This window comes from Pholis gunnellus (genome assembly GCF_910591455.1).
Source record: "Pholis gunnellus genome assembly, chromosome: 1".
Lineage (NCBI taxonomy): Eukaryota > Metazoa > Chordata > Actinopteri > Perciformes > Pholidae > Pholis > Pholis gunnellus.
The window spans coordinates 28523881-28550183 of NC_136528.1; the positions used below are offsets into that span (position 1 = coordinate 28523881).

The window sequence follows — 26303 nt, forward strand, 5'->3', positions numbered from 1 at the left end:
CCCCATCCCCATCACCATGACAACCAGAAGCCGATGAGACCGTCTATTTTCTGCCATTGTAGCTTGCTGCTGCACAACTTTGATTCTTCGATAGTGTTGTGTGGCTGTGAAGAGATCACATGGTTCGATCGATAACTTGTAGAGCCCTGGGATAAATGGGGGGGTGGGACTCGCGTACATTTAAGAAAAGTAGAGAACTCTTCACAGTCGAGGTTTCCAGAGGCAAACCGCTGTCTGCGGCATGGAGAGATGAAAGCAGCTGGTGCTGTATTTATCAGGAGGGAGGGACGCCGCTGTGCCTGCACTGCTGTCAATCCATCAAGATGGCTGTCAGCTTTGCTCAAACAGCAGTGCCACGACTAATGGAAACAGGAAATCAAACCATTAACAGGATTTAGTGATGGCCATTTGAATTGCTTCTGAAACTAAAAAAAAATGGATTAATGAGCGGAATTGTTATCAAAGTGTCCAAAACCAAACAGACACACTGAATGAAAAGGTGTTTAACCTGTTAATCCCGAACTGGGCATCGCGAGAGAGAAGAAGAGCGTCATATTAATCACTGAATTTTACCCACATGCTATATACCTACTTAATGACGAGATTCTCAGAAAAATTAAAAAGAAAAGTCATTTCACTCACTCAAAACACAATTATACACAAAGTAATATATAAACTACCAAGTTCCAGCACAATACCACATATTTTTCAGCGAGCTACAGCGAGCTACGCACTCTGAAAGCAGAATTCATCACAAAAAAAGAGACCATCATGGCAGAACAATAGCTTAATAAGCATGAGAATTCCACCCTGAATCCGCAGATATCTTCCATATTTCTCTCCTTCAAACCGTTCAAACGTTACACCGTGGAACACACACAAGATCAACCAACCACAGAGCAAAACATTTGAAACGCACCGTACCTTGAACTGGTTTTCTGGGCGAAAAACTCTGTAAATCCACTTAAATCCTTTTGCTACATATGCGCTGGTCCCTCTCTTCCTTTTGGGAGTAAAATAGAGTTAATCAAGGCATTTATGCATAGATAGTCCTCCTTTTACTTTTCAGCGAATCATTTCGACGCTCGGTCTGTTGCGCAATTCTTTTGGAGTTTTAGTGGCTAAAAAGTCTGTCAATCACCTGACTGACCGGCCCACTGAATTCTAAACTCATTTCCGTATTCTTAGACGTATCACATGTGCAAATCGACCAATCATAGGCTTCAAAAACTGCCAATACACACACATGGAGCGACGAATAAATCACATAAAACACATAAATCAGGCCCCTGAGAGGTCAAAAATGGTTCAGAATGATGCCACACTGCTGTATTAGATAGATTGAACCCTGTTAGTGATAAAACAAGTGAAATATATAGTTATATAGTATATAAAATTAGAATAGAACAGCTGGAAACCTGGTTCCAAAATTCGGAAAATTCAGAATTTTGGCTTGACCTGGCATGAACTTTCTGTACTCCAACCTCTATCAACTTGGCCTGCTTCACTTTATCAAAGCCAATTCTTTTTTAAAAAGGACTGCTGACATGTTGTGCTATGATTGTGGAGAGTTTCAGGCTTACTGCTGCATTATTTCAAAGACAAAAGTGCTTTTCTTTCCAGGCGAACCTGAACATTTTCAATTTGAGCTGTGTGCCATCTTCATTCAGCATTTACCAGTAACATATACACTGATATGTACACATATTAACAAACTATCACAAGTGTTAGTGTTATAATCCCATTGAAATTATTCAAATAGACCTTGTAGTTAGAGAGATAAGCCCCTTTAAGTATGGGTATGACATTTTTGAGCAGAGGCCTCAAAATAGGCTTAGAGGTTAAAAGGTTAATTTGCTGTAGTTAGAACGGGATCACAGATCAGAACAGAGGAAAGAAGAGCAACACAAAATTGCACCGATCCAATGCCTCGGGGCCCTGGACCCTCAAGGGGCCAACGTAAACCTCACTGTGTGGCAGTGGGTCCGTGGTAATTGTCATGTTGAAGGCCTTCTCACGGGTAGGGTTGTCACAATACCAAAATTATGACTTCGATACGATACCTGCCATAAATATCATGATACCCGATACTTATGAGACGATACCAGAATTCGATACAATACCACAAATACGATACGATACTGGTATATTTATCTACACACTTAACAAATGGCATTAATATTAGTATTAGCCTACAGCAAGATATTAATGAAAACTACCTGTCATTCTTTGAACTCTTTGAACAGTTCGGGGTGTCTGTCTGAAAGGTGCGTTGCCATGTTTGACGTTTTGCCTCTCTTGGTCTGTGTGGCTTTGAAACAAGTTTTGCAGACGGGTCTCTGTGTGTCAGTGGGCTTTCCTCCACTGTCTGCAATGTAGCCAAAGTACTTCCAGATTTCACTTCTGGCATCTTTTTTTCCAACAAGCCGAGGACGGTCTGCAAAAGCTCCTGCACTTGATGCCATGTCTCCCCTGCAATGACTTGCTGCGAGTAAGCGCTGCCTGTTGCGTGTGTGAGCGCTGGGCAGCCCCGCCCCCTTGCAGTCAATGCATGCCGGCAGCATGACAGGGAGCGGGACAGTGAGTGCGCACATAGTTTGGTCCGGTCTCTACTGATATGAGGTATCGTAGAGCTCTGGGTAAACACAGACGGCTACAATATTTATTTCCTGATTCAACAAAGCTGACAGTCTCGTGGGGAGGGGAGGGGGGAGCTGCGCTCATGTGATTGGTTGAAAATGAGGCTGACATCTGATTGGCTACAGATAGGTCTATGTTGAAAAAAACGCATTTGTGAATCCAGCGACGTGAGATGAGTCTCAAAAACCCACAAATAAATGTGAAGCGATTTACAAATAAATGCAGTGCGATCCACAAATAAATACATACAAATGCATAAATATATTTGTGATTTTTTTTTACATTTATATAAATCGTAATTTATTTATTTGTGCATTGGAATGTATTTGTGAATTGTTCTGCATGCATTTGTGAATCTTTCTGTTTGCATTTGTGAATCTTTCTGTTTGCATTTGTGAATCTTTCTGTTTGCATTTGTGAGTCTTTCTGTGTGCATTTGCAATTATTGAGACTGATCTGACCCCATACGGTACCTTTTTAGTATCGATACACCGTGCAACATTACTCACGGGTCCCGCTTTGTTACCTGATCTTGAAGGGGAGACTAGCGTTTTTGACTTTAGTTTGACCGTTTTTATGTCAGTTGGTTTTGTGCCTGTGTGGTAAAAATGTTCCTTAAAAAGCCCAGTCAATAGTGGCTGAGTCCAGATCTCAATCCGATAGATAATGTGTGGCAGCACTTGACTCACTGACAGAGCTGGAGTGGTTTTATAAAGAAGACTGCAGATATCCAGATGTGCAAAGCTTCAAAAAAGATCAATACTGATTAGTCTGCTGATCCTTTTTTGAATCAGCCATCTGGTCTCTAAGATGTGAGGAAAAAAAAAAGTTTCCATAAAAAAGAAAATAGGATGAGTATAAAGCCTGTTGCACTTCAGTGTTTCATTTCATTTTAGCAATTTGTTCGAGACAAATGATAAAAGCAATTGAAAGACAACAAACACTCGAAATGTCCATTATGATTTTTTTTCTTTATTATGAGAGAAATGTGACTTTACATCACCCCATGGGAGAGAATAAAACATAAATAAAACATTCTTACAAAATGTTGCAATAGATCACAAATGAAACTTCTTCTTTTTTTGTACATTTGATTTGTTTTATACATAAATCATATTTACATAGTTGTCTTTGCCCTTTTTTACATTGTTGGGAATGAAACAAATCTCTTCCTTTGTTTCAAAGCAGAGGTATAAATGATCTCCTCTCTCTCCTGAGAAGATGCTCGGCTCTACTCTAGTGCATTTTATCGTTTAAGATTTAAGGCTACGCAGGGTTCACCTGATGGACACAACGTCTCATGGACAGCCCTATCATCATCATCATCATCATCAGAGAGGGAGTTTCCTGACTCATGTCTGCTGATTGTCCTTTACAGAGAGAGGTGTGTGGTTCTGGCCGGTCGCTGCCTCCTTCGTTCTTTTTGTTTTTTCCACTGGTTCCACCGAAAATAACCAATTACAATCTCTGACAACTTATTTGTGTGTCGGCAGTCAATTACAAACGCAGTGGGGGAAATATCACAGAGCGTGAGAGCCCACTCTCATCACATTATCTCTGTACGGAGACAACCTGCTGAGAAAAATAGGTCAATTTCTCACAGCAGGAAGAATATGAAGGAAAAAAAAGAAAAACATAGTTTCATACTTTCTAGTTGTTGTTGTGTGAGGGAGGGAACACATTTAGTCACAGGTGCAGTGCTCCCTAGTGGTCAAAAACACACCTAAAGCAACCGAGATAGAAAACAAGAAGCCCATTCCTCTCTGGTTCTTCGACAGGATTACTCCAAAAAGCCATAAACAAAAGACACGAAGCAACTAATTGGCTGGCCTCGTAAGCCCCTTAGAAGACACACTATAATAAAACCAGGCCCGGACACAAAGTCAAATCCTCAACACAGTTAACAGACAAGCACTTAAACACGAGACAAAAGAGGCAGCCGGAAAGCAGTTCAGTGGCGCTGCTCTGTAATTCACCGGAAAACGGTCCTTTACTTCTTCTGTTTTTGACTTCCTACCTGTCCAGCGGGTAGCGTGTGTGTGTGTGTGTGTGTGTGTGTGTGTGTGTGTGTGTGTGTGTGTGTGTGTGTGTGTGTGTGTGTGTGTGTGTGGCCCACAATCTGGGTTTGGTGGGGATAAAACACAGGCTTAAAAAAATAAGACAGGTCAGACAAGTCACCGTGGGAACATTACATAAAAGCTACCGTCCCCCGTTTCAACAAAACGCAAAGTCTTTTATGTACTTCAACACGTTATCTGGCTTTGGATCATCGTTGCTTTTCGTGAGCATCAAATCCCCCGATTTACAAAGAAAATACAGAATACACAAATCTCCTTGATTGATACCTCACACCGATTAAAAAATAAATAATTGCATGAACATATTTGGACCGAAGTGCTTCACAACACCAATGAGTGTCGGTTGATTTGAAATGATCAGACACTGAGCCGGTTTTCCTGATTAGGCCTCTGAACAGAGTGTCATATGGTGTGTTTATTTCCTCTAACCAGCCTCTTTGTCCCTTGATGAACAGCCTCCTTTATTCTGAAAGCATGAGCCGCGTGCATTCACAGGGTCTATTATCAGAACCGCTGCACTCTCCAACACACAGGAGCCATTAGTATGCTACTTGCAGAGTTACACACAATAAAAAAAAATAAAAAAAGGAAGGAAAGCTCCACTCGTCGGTGCTGGGATGAGAGATGAGGGCCGCGTAAAAGCCCATTGACAGGGAGATAAAGCAAGGATCAGGCTAATATCCATCCACGGCTCTGAAACACACTAAAGGATATGAATTGATCCATTAGACGCCTGAAGATGTCTCTGTCCTTTCATCACTGTTGAGTCTGGAAAAGGAGACGCACGCATCTGAAGAGTTTCACTCCAAAATGGAGATGCTCATTATTCAAATAAATTAACACAGAGCCAGGGAACACGATTGATGGCATAAAGTCTTTATAGAAGATTACCGAAGGTATTTCAATTCCACTTTAAGTACTAACAGGAGGCAAAGTGGACCAAACCTGCCTTTCAAGCAGTGAGTAAAGGAATGTTTTCATACAGTAGCATTTCTTTCTTTTGATTGAGACATGTTGCCAGGACACCTGGTTTCGGCAGATTTTCCTCCGTGGCTTCAGTCTTCTGATTAATTGTCAAGAATAGATGATCAGGAATGATGAGCTTCCAGTGCCACCTGGAGCTTGTTGGCATTCATTTCTATTTCCAATTTTGGCCTTTTGGGTATCGGCTGTGTGTGTTGGTGTGCAACTTTACACCAGGACGGACCGCTGAAAGGCCGGGGGCCGTAGCAAACACCGGAAAAACTGGAAGTGGAGCCTGAGACGCACTTGGCAGAGCTTGTGAGGGCGGCCTGATGTGAAACGCTTTCGATTTGATGCTCACACATTCATATTTCCTCCAAATGAAGAAATGAATCACGTAACCGTGGTGTCTTTGGAAAAGGAAACCGAATAATCCGAAATGTGCAGCTATTCCACGTTGCCAGTTTTTCATGTACTGCAAGTATGCATGCCTACCCGCGCACAGAATCCCTAAAACATTTGACTTTCCAGAGACTAAAAGCAGTGGATTTTACGATACAAAAAATATAATCTATTTTTCTGTCTTTTTGTTGCATGTAATGTTAAATTGCTCAACCTCATATTTCGGAGAATAAAAGTATTTTCAAGGTGATGTTAAAGGTAGTACACTGCAGTATTACGCATGGAGATGAATGTATTACTACTTGGCAATAACACATTCCTCCTGAATGGCTGTGACTGGTTGAGGAGGAGGAAGAGAGCCACGTCTCAGCAGAAGAAGATCTCTCCATCCAGAGGAGGCTGCGGGAGGTGCGAGGGGTCTGAAAGGGAGGAGAAGAGAGGAGTCAGTGTCGCCATCACAAGAGAGGATTCTGACGGCCCGCCTGTTGTCCCCCATTGTTCTACAGGGAGAGTTAGTGAGTGAGCAGCATCAGCCTGCTTCGCCGTCTTTGACATGCAGCCATCATTTCCTATGATGAGCCGGTTTTGATGGCAATGACATTTCAAAAATTGCAGTTTGATTGACGTCTGCCTGCTCTTGTTTTGTATAGATCCAAGCACATTGTACATTAAGTACTTTGATCGAACAGCACACTATAGAGTATAGAGATTAGGACGTAAACACAGCTGGTGCTAGGACCCAGCACAGACGGCATCACGGTGACCTGGGGGAAATGGTGAGAGTACGAACAGTGGACTGCGTCTGCTGCACTCACTGCAAGTTAAAGGAGCAGCAGAAGATAAAGAGGAAGCCTGATGCAGGCTGACACTTAAAAGCTACATTTCTTTAAAAATGCATCACCAGACTGTACAGCCATGACAGGCTGAACAGGCACTGCTGAGTACTTTTTATGGAATTGTTAAAGATGAGGGTCAGTTTTATTGGGTAACAAATGTCTATATAGATTTCACAAGCTACCACTGTGTCTCGTGGGAATTTAATACAGACAGTTTATTGATAATGTTCTACTGATTTTATAGGTTTTGTCATTGGCAGTTATTCAGAAATATAACATGGGGAAATGTATTATTCAGTGTGTGTGCTAGGTCTTTACATGTCTACAAGTAGAATTATTGAACATATACAGTATGAGCTACTGCTCTTTAAAAGTAAATGGGATACACAGACCGTTTCCTCACTTTTATAGGCAATATCTTCATAACAACAAAGTCAAATTGGAAAGCAAACATCCTTTTTTTTTTGGGCTGGTTAATTTGAAATATTTTCACTGGGAACTCCCCTGGCCTAAAGATGTTTCTCTACACGTCAGTGGTCACACCTGATCCTATGTCTACAGTGGAGTAATCTTCCCAGCATGCACTGCAACATCAAGCACAAAGACAAACCTTGAAATGTTGCGCTCAAACATGGGTTCTGTTTCTCGTACAGGAAAAAAAACAGAAGACTTGACACGGCTATTCTTGTCGTTGACAACAGTAACACTTAACTTCCACTGTGAGACGCTTAATAATTAAACTGAATGTAAATCCATCCACTTCCTCATATTCACCATTCTCTACCTGCTTCCGGCGTGCTCCCCCCTTTGCCTTTCTTCTTCTTCTTCTCCTTCTCCTTCCCCTCTTTGCTCTTGTTCTTGGCCAGCTGCAGCAGGCTTTTTGACATCTGGTTGTTGGCTTCGCCGCCTTTGAGGTTGGTGGAGGACGAGGTGAAGGGATTGAGGCCTTTCCCTTTGGGCTTAGACCGCTGGGGCTGCAGCCTCAGCAGGGAGGAGGAGGAGGAGAGCTCCGGTGGGTCCAGCTCCAGACACTGGGAGCTGCTGGGGAACTGGGATTCATCTGACGTCGTAGAGGAAGTCCTCTGGAGGTAAAGGTACGAAAGATGCACAGCTGTTATCGACATCTGTGAGCGCATACTATGAAAGGTGCATGTTTCAATGTTTTTCAAAGCTTATTGTGAATACAACATGAGCATGAAAAGGGTTTAATGGTGGATTTTAAAAAAGGGAAAGACTTTCTATGGCGCCCATGTCTATAATACATTAACATACTTTGAATGCATTGTAATTAGTTATTAATTAGTAACTTAAAAACACGCATTGCTTATAATTTGACATGGCTGAAAGCTGATTTTCATGCATTGTGAGTATGTTTAGAATGATTTACAGAAAGTGTTACCAAAAACACATTTTGGCATAAAAGCCTGGGAATATAACTTCTGTTCAGATTGCCATTCAGCACTGTTTACTCGTCAATACGACGCAGAGAGCTTTTTTGAAATCGTTTTCCAAGAGGGCCGAGCTTCACGCCTCCAACGCAAACACCCGTCATCAGCCACCCTGCTGAAGCGTCATTGATGGAAACCCAGCATCCCACACAGCTCACCGAGTGTCGGCCCATGGCCGAGGGGCAAACGGAGAGGCACGCGTCCCGTTAGCGCTTTTAAAAGAGTCCCCGCTCACCTCAGACAGGCGGAGCTCCTCCATGTTGTCGAGCTGCCGCTGCACGGCCTCTCGGTCCCTCTCCAGCTTCCTCTGGGCGTCCCTCAGCCGCTCCAGGTCTTTCTGGTACTCCTCCTTTCTACCCTGCAGGCCCTGCTTCTCCTCCTCCAGCTCCTTTTGCCGCTTCAGGACCTCCTCCTCCTGCAGTGGTTGGAAAAGTGCGTTGACGGATTTATTGAAATGGTACAACTTAAATCGTAGAGCACACCGTATCAGACTAGTGCTGAGCTCCATTATATGAGATTGACTGAATGGGAAGTGTATCTAAAAACCCTTTCTTTTAAAGTAATATTCCTTTTCTACCTGAAATTTCTGTTTCATGTTGAATAAACTAAATAAGCTAAATAAACTGTCAGCTGATTAATTATTGATGCCCATTCAAGCTCAGGTTAAATCCCGTCTCCACCTGTCCACGTCACCAAGAAATGCATTCTTTTGAATTGCTTTGCCTCAATTTCTCTTTCAATATGCTAAACTTACATCGTGTGCGTTGAATGAATCTGAATCAGTTGCATTTCAATCTCAATTAATGCCGTCGACCAGTAACCGTCTCCTCAACACGATACAAACAGCAATGAGTCAGTGACTCAGGAAGGATGTAGAGTGAGAATGACTGATCTGTGTTATTGTTATGTATCAATCAAATGTAAAAAGTCTCAAATCTGGCTTTACACTAATTTATACAAAGCAAAATATGATTGTGATTGTATTCCCTGCATCAGCTTACTTTTTCTGTAAAAAGAGAAAGCTCCACTGAACCACAATACTGCAAATGTTTGATTACTGTCAACGTTTTAAAAGTAATCAAAAGGAAAGAAAGCGCTGTTGTAGTGTAGCGAGTCAGTTCAGCTCTCAGCATTAAAACTGAGCCAAGGCAATTATAAAATACTGCAGGAGGCTCGTGAGCGCGGCAAACACAGTTTGCAGTTATTTATCTGAAAACGGTTAAGAAACTAAACATTTTGAGGGTGCAGCCGAGGAAGCCTCTACCTGTTGCTGTTTAGCCATTGACAAGTCTAAAACTAAGCTTGTGAGTCATCTGTCATAGCATGCTAGCTTCAAGCTCATCTCAAGCCATTAGGATGAACCTTCCTACCGCTGCTGCAATGTTTTGTCATCTGCCTCAGTTTGTATTTCAAAAAGACAGCTGAGGGATTTTTTTTCATGGTTTTTCAGTCAAAGATGTGTTTGAAGGCAGCCTACCATCACGGCAGGAAACCCTGCATGTCTTGCACAAACACCACCTAGTGATTCATCAGGTAAACTACAGTACAAAGTGAAAGACTACAGTATGAAACCATGCCACTGTTACAAACCTGGTTACATTAAGAACCAAAGCAACCCAGAAACCTAACTAATAAAACACAGAAGCCATAGTCACCTGTACGTGCACCTGCCCCTCCCTTTCCGTCAGCTGCTGCTCCCTCGTCTCCCACTCCTTCTCCCGCTTCCTCTTCTCCTCGGCGTGAGCCGCCTGCTGCCTCTGCAGCGACGCCAGCTCCTGCCGCTGCTTCTCCAGGCTGCGCTGCTTCTCCTGCTCGATCAGCGAGCTGGGCCGCGACGACGGCCGCAACGACGACGACGCGCAGGAGGAGGAGGAGGAGCGCTCGCTCAGGGCCTGCCGCTGGTCCTCGATGAAGCTGTCCTGCTGGACCACCACCGCCTGGGACAGCCACAACCGGAGGAAGATCAGGTCACACATACATCACTCCTGTTTTATTGTCTTAAACATATACTTTTATGTTCACATTGCACCAGATATATTTTGTAATCACAGAAGAATGGTTGTTTTTCGCGGTGGCCGTCTTACCTGCAGGGTGCTGAGCAGGAGATGCAGATTGGAGACACGGTGGAGGACCTGCTGTTGGAGAAGAGAAATCACTGAGCATACTAAACTCAAAACATCTATTTGATGTGGTTGTGCTTATCAGTGCACTTGACTTTGCTTGTTAAAATGCACGGTACCAGAGCTTCATTCAGTAACGTTCAAAAAGCTCCGGCGGAGGATTTCATGCAATGTGAGTTCACCCGGTGGCCTCTGAGACAAAGCCATTAATAAACCCGAGTTGATGTGCTGAAGTGACGTGACCTTTTCTCCATTCAAACGCACGACAAAGAGACAAGGTCTACCGAGCATTCAGCTGCCACCGATGTTTACTCGGACACAAAGCACTCCAATTAGCGTTCCCTGGGAACCGCAGAGAGCAGCATTTAAAACGAGGAACATCTGCAGAAAGCTTTGTTGCATGAAGTATAAATGCAGCATGGCCTCCATAGCGGTCTGTGTAAGTACAGGATGGATAAGTGGTCAGAATGTACAGGAGGAGCATCCTTTGCAGGTTAAAAGAAAATACACTTTGTATTTTCTGTTGGAATAGTTTATTGGAACTGTCCTTGGCCTGTTTAGTATTTCAATCAATACTGCAGCTTTTCAGAACTTCTACATCGTTTATAGAAATAGTGTTTGTGTTAAATGGAGACCTTTTTCACATTATCGTCTTTTCTACTTTTGGAACAGAATGAAAACCAAGCATTTATAAATGCGGACCGTAAGAGAAATATCTGCACAGCTTTCGGATGGATTGCCAAGAAATCTCATCCCTGTGTAACATTCGATGAATCTTAATGACCTCGGTGGTTTCCTCGAGCACACCAGGAGGTCAACGCCTTTTCTCTTAATTATTGAAATATCTTTACATCTACTGGATGGATTGGCATCAAGTTTTGTACACACATTCGTGGTTCCCAGAGGCTGAATAATAATAATAATTGTGGCCATGTTAGCATGCTAAAGTTAGCGTTTAGCTCAAACCACGGCTGTGCATAAGTACAGCTTCACACAGCTGCTAGCATGGCTGTGGCACTGATGTGATTTTTTAATTAATTAATTTTTCCATCTCGGTAAATTCTGCTGCTACTGTACTTGCGCTGGTTAGCATGCTTGCTTTATTCTCATGACTAATTCTCTCTAATTATATTTTTCATTTGAAAATTCTTCTTAAAGACTGCTGTTTATTAAATAACGTCTTCCTTTTACAGTTTACTTTGCCATTTTTTGTTTTTCTTTATTATGTATCTATGGTTCTACCAACTAATACCACTAATAATACAAACATCTACAGAGCAACAACTACCAGCACTGCTCCTATTACTACGATCTCAGTTGATACATTCATTATGATAGAAACTCGGCTCCCATGTAAGCAGCAGCTCTAATTAAGTTAGAGACAGGAAGTCGGTGTTACCTCACTGTTCCTCTTCAGCAGCAGGTTGGCGTTTCCTCCCTGCACACAAGCACAAACACACACTTAAGTACTGCGCTGCTAGAACACAGCGATGCACTCACATGTACACACACACACACACACACACACACACACACACACACACACACACGCGCGCGCGCGCGCACACACACACACTCGCCATCTAGTGCATCTCACAGTGTGTGTACATTACGAGACGAGTACAGTGCATACTGTTCAGTGTATAGGACTGAATGTGATTACAGCGCATGTGGGTATGCTGTAAAAATAGAATTGTATCTGGGTATGATAATGCACGACACGGCAGTCTTACACTTACTCCGTTTTCAATAGAAACCCAGGAACTACTGTGAATAGAATCGAAAGCGGACTGCTTAGATGAACTCTGCCTTCTCTTTAATGATCATTGAGACTTGAGACTTGGCTCCATGCCCAGGACGAAATGTAAATAAAAATCAAGCACTGCTCTTTTGTTCGGACAGCAGAATGAACAGGGAATGGCAGTACAGTAGCCTGGCTCCACTAAAACATTAAAGACACAATCATGTGCAGTCCAGCTGCTGGATATCTGCAGGATAAATGACTACAGAGGCTAGCAGCCAGTGAAGAACAGCAACAGCAGCACCCAAAGGCCGCCCATTCGTTTTCATCCACTATTAAATTCTCATGCAACTGATGGCCGTCAGTAGCAATGGGCCCTTTGCAGGAAGAGTCAAGAGGCTAATTCACTGGAGGGAGGGAACTGGCTAAATTTGACTTAATGGCGTTGTTAATGTTGGAGGACAAATGCACCCCCACACACGGCCTGCGGGGTTCTCATTGAGGCGCGGGGGTGTAGCGGCTTTCGGAGTCAAGAGTAATTGGCAGCTGAGATGCCGACCTTCTTTAAAACGCTGTCGGACTCCGTCCTGCGCAGATCTCCCGCCGTATCCTCGCTCTCGTCGCCGTCTCCACCTGGCAGAAAGGGAAACCACAGGAGAGAAGATGAACCGGGCGGCAGATTGATCCACGTTCAGGTCTACTGAAGCACAGCAATAGAACAATATTATAAAACAAAATATAAAGATCTCATGTTTTTATATTCATTAATAAATAATTGTTCTAATACTAATACTCTGTTTGTCATTTCCTGTCTCCTCTAGTTTATATAACGTATCGATTGACATAATGTTAATATTCTGTTTTCTAAATAGAGGGTAAACTGTGTTTTAAAAGCATCACACTGATGAAAACGTTCTGTAGTTCTGCAGGTGCTGCTACTGATGTAAAAGTCTGGAGCTCTAATGGCTCAATATCTGCCACAGTGCCAGTAGAGTCCCACTCTGAGCCCTCAAGCCACCAGTTCAGAGGGATCGCCCCAGGCACTGGCACTGCTGCCCAAGTCCCCGTCTAAAACTGCACTGAACAGGGGCATTGTGGGAAAAGTGCTGGGTGTGGTGCCCTGCTGCGATAAAACTCAGCGGCGCTCTCGTCTGCAGAATCTCAACCAAATAACAAGTATGCAGCGGCGGACTCACTCCTGCTGCTGTGCATCTGGTGGCTGTCGAAGCCTCCGAAGGTCTCGGCCCGACGGGGCAAACATACCGGCCCCGCTACCCCTCCCTCCTGGACGCTGGCTATCGCCCCGCCCAGGCTGCCGTTCACCAGCCCCTGCAGCGTCTCCACTGTCACACACACACACAGAGAGAGAGAGAGAGAGAGAGAGAGAGAGAGAGAGAGAGAGAGAGAGAGAGAGAGAGAGAGAGAGAGAGAGAGAGAGAGAGAGAGAGAGAGAGAGAGAGAGAGAGAGAGAGGACAAACATCAATGTCAGCAAGAGAGAGGGAGGGGGGACAAACATCAATGTCTGTAAGTGAATTATCCCGGTTAACTATGTTACAGTTCAGCTCTGCACTGATGAATCCTTCGAGGCACTTCTGCTTTCAACCTGCTACTGGCTCCTGTTGCATAGCAACTATTGACAAGCTGTTTGAACCACAGAGCTCTTTTACTGAAAGTTAAAACATCTTAACCATCTGAAATTATTAATCTCTGACAGTGTATATGTATAAAGACCAGGCAGCTCTGTGACCTCTGCAGGGAAAATAAGGAGAAAGAAAGGTTGCTGGTGGATGTGAACGTGCAGTAAAACACGATAACCTCAGAAGAAATTACATCCCTGCTGCCAATTCACATATCAAACAAGGACAACTACTGCCCCCGGCGTTAGAGGGAGGTGTAGCTAAACCTTCACTGCTAGTTTCAAAAGTGGAGACCATTATCGAAGTGCTCCTACATAGGTCATACTTCCGTGCATTAGAGCTAAAAACAACCCTTAGTTGATCAGCTACTCACAACTTTTTCGTGGAACACTCGTTGTCTGCAGCAGTAACTTGAAATCCATTAAGGGCTCGCTGCATCTGTGCGTTTCTCAGTTTTTGAGCACCAAGAACACAATGTTCTTATTCAGTGAGTGCGTAGTATTTAGAACGCTAATACGGTACATCCATTATTATTATATATAGTGCTTTATATGAATTACACATCTTTTTCAGTCAATAATATGTTTTCCTACATTTTTTTAAAGAGACCAGTAGAAAACATATTTTTGTTTTCTACTAAGTTGAGTGTCTAGTGAATCATGATCTGAATGTTTTTTCAGCAGCTTCATTTTTCAGTCAGCCAAACATTTCCAGACCCGATTGTTTAAATTTAACGTCAACTTTTCTCCACATTTCATTTTCTCTTTGTCAAAATATGCTCCGTTCACTTCTGGGCTCATGCTGCTTCCCTCTCATACACATTTGATGAACAGGGCGCAGGAATACAATCCTAAAACACACTCTGACTCCTTTAATGTTTCCCTCACACGGGAGTATGTCTAAAAGGTTTTGGCAAATATGATTGGACATTTGTCGTAGTTGACAGAAATGACATTGTGTGCTTATTAAGTGATGAGAGCCTCATGCGCTTGTGCGACTTAAGGACGTTTTCAGCTCTAATCAATTTCTATGAATACAATGGGTGGAAAATGAGACGAGGTCTGCATTTCTAGTCAGTATAATCATTCTGCGTTATTGTTCAGAACACAGATCAGTACATACATTCTACACACGGTCTTACCTTCCTGCAGGGCATCCGACATGATGGATGCCCCCCTGGGTGGCTCCAGGCTGCAGGCCGACCTGAAGAAAGGCTGGACATGCCGGTAGACCTCCTCGCCTGGGTTCAGAGGCTCCCACATCCCCCTGAAGAGCTGCACCTTCTCCTCCAGCAGAGACATGATCTCTGTGTCCTTCTGCCTCAACAGATCTGACCAGCAGAGACAGACGGGAAGAAAAGACAAAGAGAATGATGGTAAGGAGAGCATTTTTGTGGCAATTGTGGCAAAAGTTTCCCCTTTTTCTTTCCAATGAACGCTGTAAAAGTGTTTCCCTCACCTCGCATCTCCTTGGCCTTCGTCTCCAGTTGTCTCTTGTCATCTTCCGTCTCACTGGGAATCCCTTCGTCTTCATCCTTCTCCCTGTCCAACCAAGGAAGAGAAAACTATTAGACATCTGTTAAATAATCATCTACATCTTTCTAAATCACTTACAATATCTATGTCTGAATCTACAAGAAGGGATAAAAACAATTTAAGTCAGAAATTAATGGACAAAGATTATTAAAACTGAATAATGAAAATTCTGCTATTATTTCAGATTTACAGACTAACCAGTTCTTTTAAGAAGGATTACTGGAATAGTCATTCACTTCAGCACTTCAGTGTGTATAACACCGACACAACAAGATTGAGAGAGTCAAAAATCTGATGTATATGATGTTTTTTGGTTGAAAAGAAATCTTTGTTTTTATCTCCTCCATTCCTGCCAGTAGCCTGATCTCGATTTTGTATTTTGACAGAAGTCAGACTGGAAGAGGAAAATAGAGAGAGAGAGAGACAGAGAGGTAAATCTCTCTCCTTCCCGCTGGCTGCAGTGGAATAATCCTCTGCTTATAGTGAGCTGCCCTTGAAGCCAATCCAGCATTAGACTGTCCCTGAGTACATCCCATCCCCAGGTAGAGTGGTGCTAATCCTCCTGACAGCAAAGTGCTCTGTCGCAGCTTACCGTTTATTACTATCTGGAGAACTGGGCTGGGTCTATCTCCTGGGTTACAACACAGATATGCCGTGGATGAACCCTAAGAGGCCAATAGTGAGTGTGAAGCACGATTTGTGCAGTTGAGGTAATGGGTTGAAGAAAATGGGGCCAGTGTATTCTGAGGTAAAAAGCATTCAGTGAAGTATTAGCGAAATGCCCTGAATGGTCTTGTAAGTAAAAACACCTAAGCACATAAATAAATCCCACTTACATGGACTGCATGGCCTCCTGGATGAGCTGCATCCAGGTGTTGCGTTCGTCCTTGGAGCTGGCCAGGACCTCCATCATCTCCGGCTTCTCGATGCCCGCCGTGATGAGGAAGAGGCCGCGCTCTTCATTGGCCACCTCCCTCACGATCAGCTTCTGGAGGGAGATGACCGTGGAGCGCTGGTCCTACGGGGAGGGAAGGGTCAGAAAAGAAGGGGAGGGGATTGATGGAGGCAACGAGGGAGGAGGAGAATGAAAAAAAAAAAAAGAGAAAAGATGACAGTGGGAGGGTGGGGAAGGCAGGAATTAGAGTGGGTTGAAGCAGGGGGGAGTGAAAAGGAGGGGGAGAGGGATAATTATGGGAGGAGGAGGATGGGAAAAGGAAATCGGGGGAATAAAAGCATGCCAAAAACAAGTGCAGTGAAGATGGAGGGATAGATATATTTAAAATAAAAAGTATGATTTCAGGGGGAAAGGGGAGGGAAGAAGAGAAAATGAGATTCTGGTTAATGTTATCATCCACATGGGAGACAGCTGATCAGCGGTCTTTGCATCCTTAAGGCTGCAAAACAGAGAAAGCACAGTTAAATAAGCTAACACCACAACCAGCTGTTTAATTTCTGCTCTATCCAGTAAAACTCCGACGTTGTAAACCACATCCCAAAGTTTTACCAGCAATCTCGTCATAAGTTTAAGGATGGGTTCTTTAAACTGTAACTGTGTTGTGGAATAATGGGAACAGAATCCACAGCTCTCGCTCTGTGCAGAGATTAATTTAAAGTTCAAATCAAGGGAAATCGAGTGTGCATCTTTAGTCAAATTCCCATCTTTGTTTGACTAACCTTCAACTGCACCTCAACAAAGGAAAGAATTCATACTAAGAAGACCGTCTCTGGATGAAACCCACTTGATTCGTCTAGCTCCGACTCCCGGAGTCTCACATCAGTTTCACACAAATACGTTCTATATTCTGTCCAGGTGACCGTTGACCTGGTTGTTACAAGCAGCTTTGCATTGTTGGTGATCCTCAGACCTGAAGCTTGTGAACCTGGTTCACATGGCCGCCATCCATTCAAAACCACACGTTAGTCCTCTTTTCAATGTCGACGGCCTCAACTCAAACATTCCAAGCTTTTTTATAATGAAGGATGTGATTATTATGCCACAGGCCTGCCTCTGTTTTTATTACCCCTACTGTGTGTGTGTGTGTGTGCCATTAAGCTGTGAGTACTGTAAACATGGCAAAAAACAACTCCAACCTGTATGATTCATCACAGTTGGGTTAGATGCCGAGAGCCAGAGCAGCTTTATTAGGTGCGGATAGCTCGCTAGCCAGAGGCAGCAAATATTACACAATGGGTACGCTAAGCGGGCCAGCTAATGCTAATGTTGCCCACCCGTCAGTGTCTGATGACGGGCGCACCAAAGAACGGTAGCAGACACCTTGAATAGCGTTTTTAACAAAATGTTTTATTCGCGCCTGTTCGCTATGCTACGGTACACGCTTCTTGCTGTTCTTCTTCACCGCTTCTTTACAAAAAGGACCAGAAAACCATGCGCAGACAACCCCCTAGTGGTGAGATGGCGACACCTGCTGGCCGTTTGAACTATAACACACCTTAAAATATAACATTAGTTAGTCCACAAATCCATTTATCTCACACTAACAGCAACAACAGTGGGATAGGAAAATATGAAACCAACATCTTTGGCGGTGATCTTTATTACCGGAGAGATGGAGGGAAAAAGGTGGGAAAAAGAAGAAGGAAGGAGAGAGAGAAGAGGAAGGCATAAAGAGAGATATGACAGCGGGGATCCTACCAGCATGGCGAAGACATATTTCTGGTCTTTCTCTTGGAGGAAGACGAAGACGTCCGACAGGAGCAGAGCATGGACATCTGGAGAACAGCCAGGAGAATAGTGGTTGGATAAGTGAAAAAGCTAGAAAACATATTTACAGAGAGAATTTGCGGTCCCCTCACCCTTCAGTCTCCCCTGGCAGTTCTTCAGCTGAAGCACTCCATCGTGGATCAGTCTCCTCCTCAGCAGATCCTCCCTGGCAAAGATCTGGCCACTCTTCGTCATCATGATGGACTTGCTGTCCATGCGGCCGTGGAAGTCCTTCAGGCGGCGTCTCTTCTCGTGCTCGTTCACCTTGCTATCGACCGCGGCAATCACCTCCTTCACCAGCCGGACAGCGTCCGTCAGGTCCTGGTGGTCTTTCTCGCCTTCTGCGTTCGACACGCGACGAGAGAGAAAGGTCAGACAGGCGACTTCAACAAATGTCTCGGGTTCGATTACAACACCTGATAACCAGTGGGGCAGTAACCAAAGCCCACTGTTGAGACAAAATAGTGGAACTTGCCAAGAAGACTGCAAGTCCCAGAAGGCACCGCCAGCAGGCCAGTGCAGGCTGCTCGTTACTGAAAGTTGGAACACCTGCTCTCAGAAAACCAGAAAGCATTTCAACAGAGAGAGCCAGGCAAGAGGAATTCCAACCAAGGGTGCAACCAAAGAAGCCACTGGTACTGTAATATGATTTTTGTGGTGATGATTGTTTGAAGTTTATCTACATTTTTTGTTTAACTTTTGCTTTTTGTGTTTTGAAGGTTTTCAACCTATTGCTAATGCAACCAGCTGAAGCGACCAGTCAAGATCCGAAAGGAAAAACTAAATAAAGTTTGACTGTCAGACTGGAAAGAGTTGTCCCGTGCGTCCTTTGGGGGTTATGTATCAGGCCGTTTCAAGTTAGGCAAGAGTTGGAACAAAAAACATCGAGGAACTTGACACCCACTCTTGATACGTTTCATTGTTTTAATGCGAGGAGTTACGATTTTTAAAAAAAGGTTGTATTTTCTTGCTGGTGCAAAACCAGCAGAAGCAAAAAATGCAGGCAAAAGCCATTACTGTTGGGCAAGTCCATTTGGTAATTTCATGGCTCCGAACTAACACACTTGAACCAGATGTGTGGAGTGGCTAAACTGAGAAGGTGTTTATGCACAGCAGAAGGTGCAGTGAAATAATTGTACTGAACCGTGCCTGCATTTCTACTTTCTGAGAAAGCTCTTATTGCAGATGTCACTGCAGAGAACATGAAAACCTTTTTATTGTTCGAGATGGTTGAGTTGGACGCATAAACCTCTAAGTCCCCATAACTTATGTGGGTGTGTGTTGATCTTTGCCTCTTTCATTTTGACTCACCTGCATAATTTGAAATGCACACCATATTACGCTATTCAGAATGAGCTGTTCCAAGATTTTTATTGCCACATCCACATCCGACAACACCTCCTCGCATGCTTGTTGCCTCTGGCATGATGACTGTATCTCAAATTAAGGCTATACACTGTGCTGCCCATTTTCCTGCCACATCATTTGTCCGCAACATTGGCTACACCGTCTCACCGGACAGTTAAGTTTAATTACAGCAGCCATTCTAAATATATCTTTTCCACAATTGAACAAAAATTACTTTTCCGCTTTTTTTTCTGAAAGGGTCCATTCAACATACCTTGGTGGGTTTTTAAGATGTAGAGAGTAGATTTCAGGTTCTGGCATTTTCCCCTGATTGCCTTGAGTGCAGCTAATCTGCTTCATCAGGCTGTGTGGGTGTGGTTTGAGCAGTATTGATGGACACCACTGGCAAACAAATGTTGCTTAACTGTGATTGGTGCACAGAAATACATCGCATTTGTCAAACCGAGCCCCGTCTACTTCCAATATGCGGGAAAACTGCACAGACGGCAACTCTCTCATCTGAAATAATCAAAACTGTTAAAACTGCATGCTTAATTTATTCATTGTAAGAAGCTGATTGAGAAAATATGTTTTCAGAGTCTTTAGAGAAGTTGACCAACATTTTGGGAAATGTGTTTTTCTGTCTGATACCACTCTTGTAGACAGTACACCTAAGCTAACACTAGCAGGCAGCTAGCTTAGCTTAGCTCAAAGACTGGAAATGGGGGAAACAGCGATATAGTTATATCTTGTTTGTTTAATGCATACAAAAAAACTAAGTAAAAAAACCACAGAGTAGCTGTTTCCCCCGTTTCCAGTCTTGGTGCTAAACTAAGCTAAGCTAACCAACTGCTGGCTGTAACTTTAAATTTAGATGAGAAGATCAATGTCACTCTCATGTCTAACTCTCAGCAAGAAAGCAATAAGTGTGTTTTCCTAAATGTGGAGCTCTTCCTTTAAACTTGAATCAGTGTGGTTTACATTTATGGAGGTGTTGGTGAGCCACACCGCTGCTCGCTGTAGCTCACCTGGTTATCCCAAATAAACTGTACATTTGAAAGCTTTTATTAACTGGATAGGAGGTTGACTCGTGTTTAAGGGTAACTTCAGCATTATTCAATACTGCTGTGGACAGCAGCCACTCATGAGCTGCAATGTAATCATATCGGAGCAATTTGGCATCGTCAATTAAAGTCCACTAAAAGTGCTTGTTTTTGCCACCAACAGGATCCGATTGTTATTCAAAGTGTCTGACAACATTGTGGAAAGAGTCTTGATCAAGGAGAGGCGTCATTACGAAATCTCGCAAGGTCACGTTGTTGTTGTACAGAAAGCAAATCTGTTATCTAAAAGATTTTCAATGTTCAATGTGGCTGGATATTTAGATGATTTGGACAACGTTGACAAGGTCTTTGAATTCGATGGCTGCCCATATTTTAATTGAGGCAGAGTATACGGATGAAGAGCTCCTACAAATTGAAAAGGAAACGGAGAGAGAGGGAAAGGGAGAGGGAGAGAGCGAGAGAGGGGGAGAGAGAGAGCAACTGGCAGAGAAGGGTGAACCAGCATCTGCAAGGCCGCGGAGTTCGGGAGACTGGTGGTGTTCTTGTGGGTACAGCGATATTCAGATTTCACAAGGAGACTTCTCCTTGAGCAAGACTTGGACACTACAAACAGACCGGATCAAGCGAAAGGCTAAGAAAAGCATTTTATTTCTCTGTAGGTGTTTCCATAATGTCATCAGGCACTTAAATAACAAACTGAACCTGTCAGTGGCAAACACAAGCTCTTTTAGTGAACGTAAAGTCACATTGACTCAGCCCAATCGCCCTCACAGCTAGTTTTGTGTCAATACTGGACCAATTTCAAAGATAAGATTAGAAAAATACCGAAGTTTCCCTTTACTCAAAATAAATATACCGGGAATTTTTTCCACAATTGAGCGAGAGTAATAAAAAGGAGGTCAGAGGTCAGAGTCAGGTACACATCAGTAACCTTGGAGTTTTCGAAGAGGAACTTTTTACATGAATTCATTTAGGATTAAAGTCACCAGTAGTCTGTAGGTCTGCACTCTGACCAAAGCCCAAGAGTCAATACGCCTCTGATACACATGTCTTGTTTATATTGTGCACTTGGGTTCCAGACATTACTATGTTACATTTTTCCCCCGAAGTGGAATATTTCCCTCCTGTGGTTGTTAGTACCTCAGTGCTCCTGAGCACCAAAATACTATCAGTAAATGTGAGCGTGCCGTGTTATTTCCACTCAGTATATATCAGCGTTGGCAGGAGACAGTCCTCTTAAAGCACCTTGGGGATTAAGGCAGAGCTCCCCCGTCCCACATAGAACTATAAACAGGCTTTTGGGAGGGATTAGACTGAATGTACACAGTGGGAGGCCAGCCGACGAGAGACACTTTAAATCAGATATAAATAGCGTGTGAAATATTCCAGCTCCTCAAAGTATATGTTTGATCTATTATCCTAAAAAACACCCATCCAACATCGGTCTCATTTTTCTCAATAATATTTGTGTGAGAAATTCAGATTTTCAGGAACTTTCCTAGAACAAGTGACACTTTGGCGTTGGTTGTTTCCCAGTACTACGACTGAAGTAGGCTGAACTGTATGGGAAGAAGTGAAATTTAACCGTACTGAATTTTAAAAAAAATGTTGAGCTAAATGTGTCTGTTCTCAAGATCAACATAATGTGACAAATATGAAATACCTTCTTCAGAATAGTGTGAATGTGGAAACTGTATTTGATTTAGCTTTTGCATTTCTTCATGCAATGTATTTTTATATATATTATATAAATCATTAATACAACAAGTGATTTAAATCAAGACAATGCTTCCCATTATCTTGGCCTTTACACTTTTTTATGGATTCCATAGACACATATTCTGGGCTGTGCAAAAATATGCTTCTCAACAAGTCTTGAGGCTTCACTTTCTCAAAAGAGAAGCATCCTGCCTAAATGTTTAGATGTGGTTTGATTTGGTTCTCTGACGATCTATGAGCCAGCAACATTTTTCTTGGTACTCATGCTGTGATTGGCCTTATTCTGTCTTGCTTTCTGCCACCACTTGTTTATGGGGAAATCCTTCAGATCCAAGTATAACTAACGCAGCCCATGAGCACAGAGTTTCAAGTTAGAGAAAAACTCCTTTACCGCTTTCAAATCTAAGACATTCAAATCCCTCTTTTGCTTTAGATGGAGGGTTAGAATCTTGATCTAGTATCACAATACATTTTACCCATCTACTGACACAACTGCTTTGTTTGTATTATAATCTGCTTCGTCCCAATTAAAACCAACTTCCTCCTTCCACTTTCCCCAATCCATATTGTCATGTAAACAGTAAAGGCCGGCAGGAAGCTAACCTTTAGTGTGCTGCAGCATTCTCTGAATTAGCACCGGGTACTTTGTTATCCTCTGGGTCACCAGCAAGATGCATTCTGGGATACCAAGCCTCCGCACAATGCTGCTACTCATCTTTTTCTGGAAAAACAAACAACAAGTGCTTTAGTGAAACAAGCCCACGCAACAGGTGGCTCTAAACAATCAACAGAAACTTAGAAGTAATATGCTGTAGAACAATACAGTAATATTACTGAAGAAGGTGTTTGCTGTGATTATGGATTTGACAGTTACACAACCATAGAAGACAATGGAAGAACTAAGGCCTCTGAAAAACACAAAACAGTCTCAAGGGTTTCGTGGCTTTAATACAAATGCTTACGGTTACGGCACTGATTGAAACGCAAAAGACTAAAAAACAAAAGAAAAGTGAGACAGAACAAGAACAAGCTTTTCAGGTTAACACAATAAGTGTCACTCTATAGAACTGAGACATCTATTCAGCAAAAACCAGACATCTACTCCAAAAAATAAAGGCAACTTCTCCATAAAAGTAACACTTTTGTAGGATATACTGGCTGAAAGAGTCTTACTTTGATAAAGGCCTTGAAGCGCTTGTCTTTGGTCAGGAGGTCCTTGTAGAAGTTCACGGCTTCATTGTGGCGGCTGCAGAATCTTCCGTAAACCCTCTTCATGCTTTCGCCGTTGCACCCTGAGAACTGGAGCAGAATTTCACAGGCATGAATACACGAAATGAATATTGGTAGAGCAGAGCAAAAAAAAGGCTAAGCCAGAAAGCCAACACTGTAAGTAGTAGGGCTCTAACTTCTAGTCCAAGTTCAAACTCAGTTGTTTAGTTTCAAAACTTTAAAGGTAAGCTGGGAGAACAATATTTAAAGAACGTGTAACTTTACATTAGAGGTGTATGTATGCATGCTGCATACTAAAACATGGGCATTAGCTAAGGATTCAACCCATTGATATTATTTTTCCCAGAGCTAAGGACTGCTACCCTTTTCAACGGTGCTGAAACCTGCAAACAGGAGTGTACAGCCAAGCTGTGTGAGGCTGGATGTAGGAACAGAGGTGCTTTGAGCTGAATGCCCAAAATGATCATGCACAGCTGAGGCTGATGGGAATGTTGTTTGTTTTGCAGGTATTTGGTCATAAACCAAAATATTGGAAAAACTGAAATGTCGACCGGAAGGAAAAGTTAAGGGATCAAGTCCAGAGGATTCATCCTCTGGGGACCATGATTGTCTGTACAAAACGTCACGACAATCCATCCAATAGTTGAGATATTTCAGTCTGGACCAAAGTAGTGAACCAACCTACCAACACACTGACATGGAATGGTTTATGGGATGTGTTTTTAATTCTCGTTTCATATAAAATAATGAATATTTGCAGTTCCAATGCTTCTGGCACAAATGCCTCAACAAGAGAAAATAAGTAAATTCATGATGCGGTATTACAATTTGGGGACCTGAACCCTCGTCACACCAGCCCCTCCCTCCTCTAACCTGGCTGACCAGGATGTCCCCTATCCTGTCAATGATGAAGCCTCCCTCCGAGCTCCCCCCCTCCAGCTGGCTCTCCCTCTTCCTCTCCAGGAGGCGGAGGAGGTGCTGCGTGTGGAGCTCCAGGAGCTCGTCCAGAGCGGGGAACAGCTTCTCCACCGTCTGCAGCTCCAGCTGCACCTCCTTCTGCAGGCCTTTGCTGTAGACCTCGGACATGATGCGCAACGTCCGGATGTGGTGCATCTCCGTCTGCATCAGCTCTGAAGGACACAGAGGGAAAGAATTACGTAAGCAGCACTCTATATACCGGTCCACAGATCTGTGCCTCTGCATGATTCTACCTCGGAGGTCTTCAGGCAGTTTCGTGGCATGAATGTGCGTGTCACTGAATACCTTGTGTACATATAGAAATATGCTTTTCAGAATCCTCAAATAGATTCTAATCAAAAGCTCGAGACGTCTCAAACAGTAAGTAAATCAATGAATATTTAGAACTCTGTAGTCTCAATAGATCACTGAGACTTGTAGATGCAACTAGCTATAGTCTGTATATACTCAAGCTATTCCTATACTTAGTTAACTAGTTCAGTGATGCCATATACAGAAGTCATTTCCTTTCATTTTGATTAAAAAATAGCAGCAGTAGAGACTAAATTGCAGAAACACTTAACAGCTGCACTTTTTTAACATTTTCCTTTATTTCCCATGAATTTCTTAAGATCTATTTTAAAAGCGTATTGTGGTAAATGAAATGTACCATAGATGACGTCCTGTCTCTTCACCAACTCTTTGTCCAGCTGCTGCCGGTACTGCTGCTCCGCACATAAGCTCCATGAGTCAGCTTCCAGCTCCTTGGCCTCTGCCTCAAACTCCCCCATCAGCTGTCCGTCCATCATCTCCGTCCCTGTGCCAACAACACAACTTAACTTGCAGCTCAAGTTATATTTTCTGTAACATTTTATGAATTTTTGAATTATTTCTTGAAAATTATAACTATGTTCTTTTTTTTTTCCTGTTTAAAGTATTTCTTGACAGAATCTGGTAAGTAAAGCTCCTTCGTGAACACTTGCTATATCCCGTTCCTATATGGACTGCATTCGTTTTCTTTTATTTATTTTTACTATTCACACACGCTGACAATACAGTGTTCTGATTATTTCATTCCTTCACATTAGAAAGAGTTGAATTACTGTTACTGTAGTATGAACACAATAGGAAAATGAATTATCTTTAATAATCAGATTTTGTTTAAACTTTGTTAGTTATTCACTCACTTAAAGATTCATCGATCCCAACAGCTGTGTTGGGTAGTCAGATCAATGGTGTGTGTGTGTGTGTGTGTGTATTAACCTTCATCAGTGAGCGATTCCATGGACTCTGTGACCTGGTTGGTTCTGTTGAGGGAGTCAGTAGACTGGGAGAGATACCGCAGGCCTTTAATGGGCATGTCGTCAAACACCGGACTGAATATAGAGATAATAATAATGAAAAAACAAACACAAAATTACAACCACAAACACCCAACGAGCTGATTAAACACACGTGGTGCACTTCAGATGCAGTGGTCAAATAAAATATCAACAAATCCAAAAAGGCCAACCACAAAATGGCTGACAGAAACGTTTTGTTTCATTTAAATAGAAGTGTGATTATCCGAGAGCCCTCGCATCATTACATACACCGACAAACACACACAGCAACTCACCCAGCGATGTTGCTTATGGAGAGACTCTTGGAGAGGTTGTTGCCATGGAAAGGCATGATGCTGGTGTGTCTCCGTGATGGCATCATCAGGGAAGAATGGTCTTCGGGGGACAAGATGGCAGACCAGGGGCGCTCCCTTGTCCCACCAGCTGGACCAGAGACAGATACATTACAGGAGATTACTATTGTACTCATCACTGTGCACTATACCGGGCGACCATGAAAGTTAAGTCTATGCACAAGTGC

The 26303-nt window shown here is 43.0% G+C and overlaps 1 protein-coding gene across 1 annotated transcript in view; it reads right to left on the reverse strand.

The window, feature by feature from the left end:
- Positions 1-3596: 3596 nt before the first annotated feature.
- The window catches only part of akap13 (A-kinase anchoring protein 13), a gene marked incomplete at its 5' end in the record, with an annotated part of 79714 nt that continues 57007 nt past the window's right edge, over positions 3597-26303 (reverse strand). The window contains 19 exon segments of the mRNA XM_079186457.1: positions 3597-6502; positions 7704-8001; positions 8603-8782; positions 10023-10304; positions 10452-10502; positions 11887-11925; positions 12788-12861; positions 13425-13571; positions 15008-15221; positions 15224-15407; positions 16238-16419; positions 18055-18131; positions 18216-18464; positions 22857-22974; positions 23427-23552; positions 24357-24613; positions 25111-25257; positions 25704-25816; positions 26059-26206. Coding sequence (XP_079042583.1) covers positions 6450-6502; positions 7704-8001; positions 8603-8782; positions 10023-10304; positions 10452-10502; positions 11887-11925; positions 12788-12861; positions 13425-13571; positions 15008-15221; positions 15224-15407; positions 16238-16419; positions 18055-18131; positions 18216-18464; positions 22857-22974; positions 23427-23552; positions 24357-24613; positions 25111-25257; positions 25704-25816; positions 26059-26206 — 2939 coding nt within the window. The 3' untranslated portion in view covers positions 3597-6449.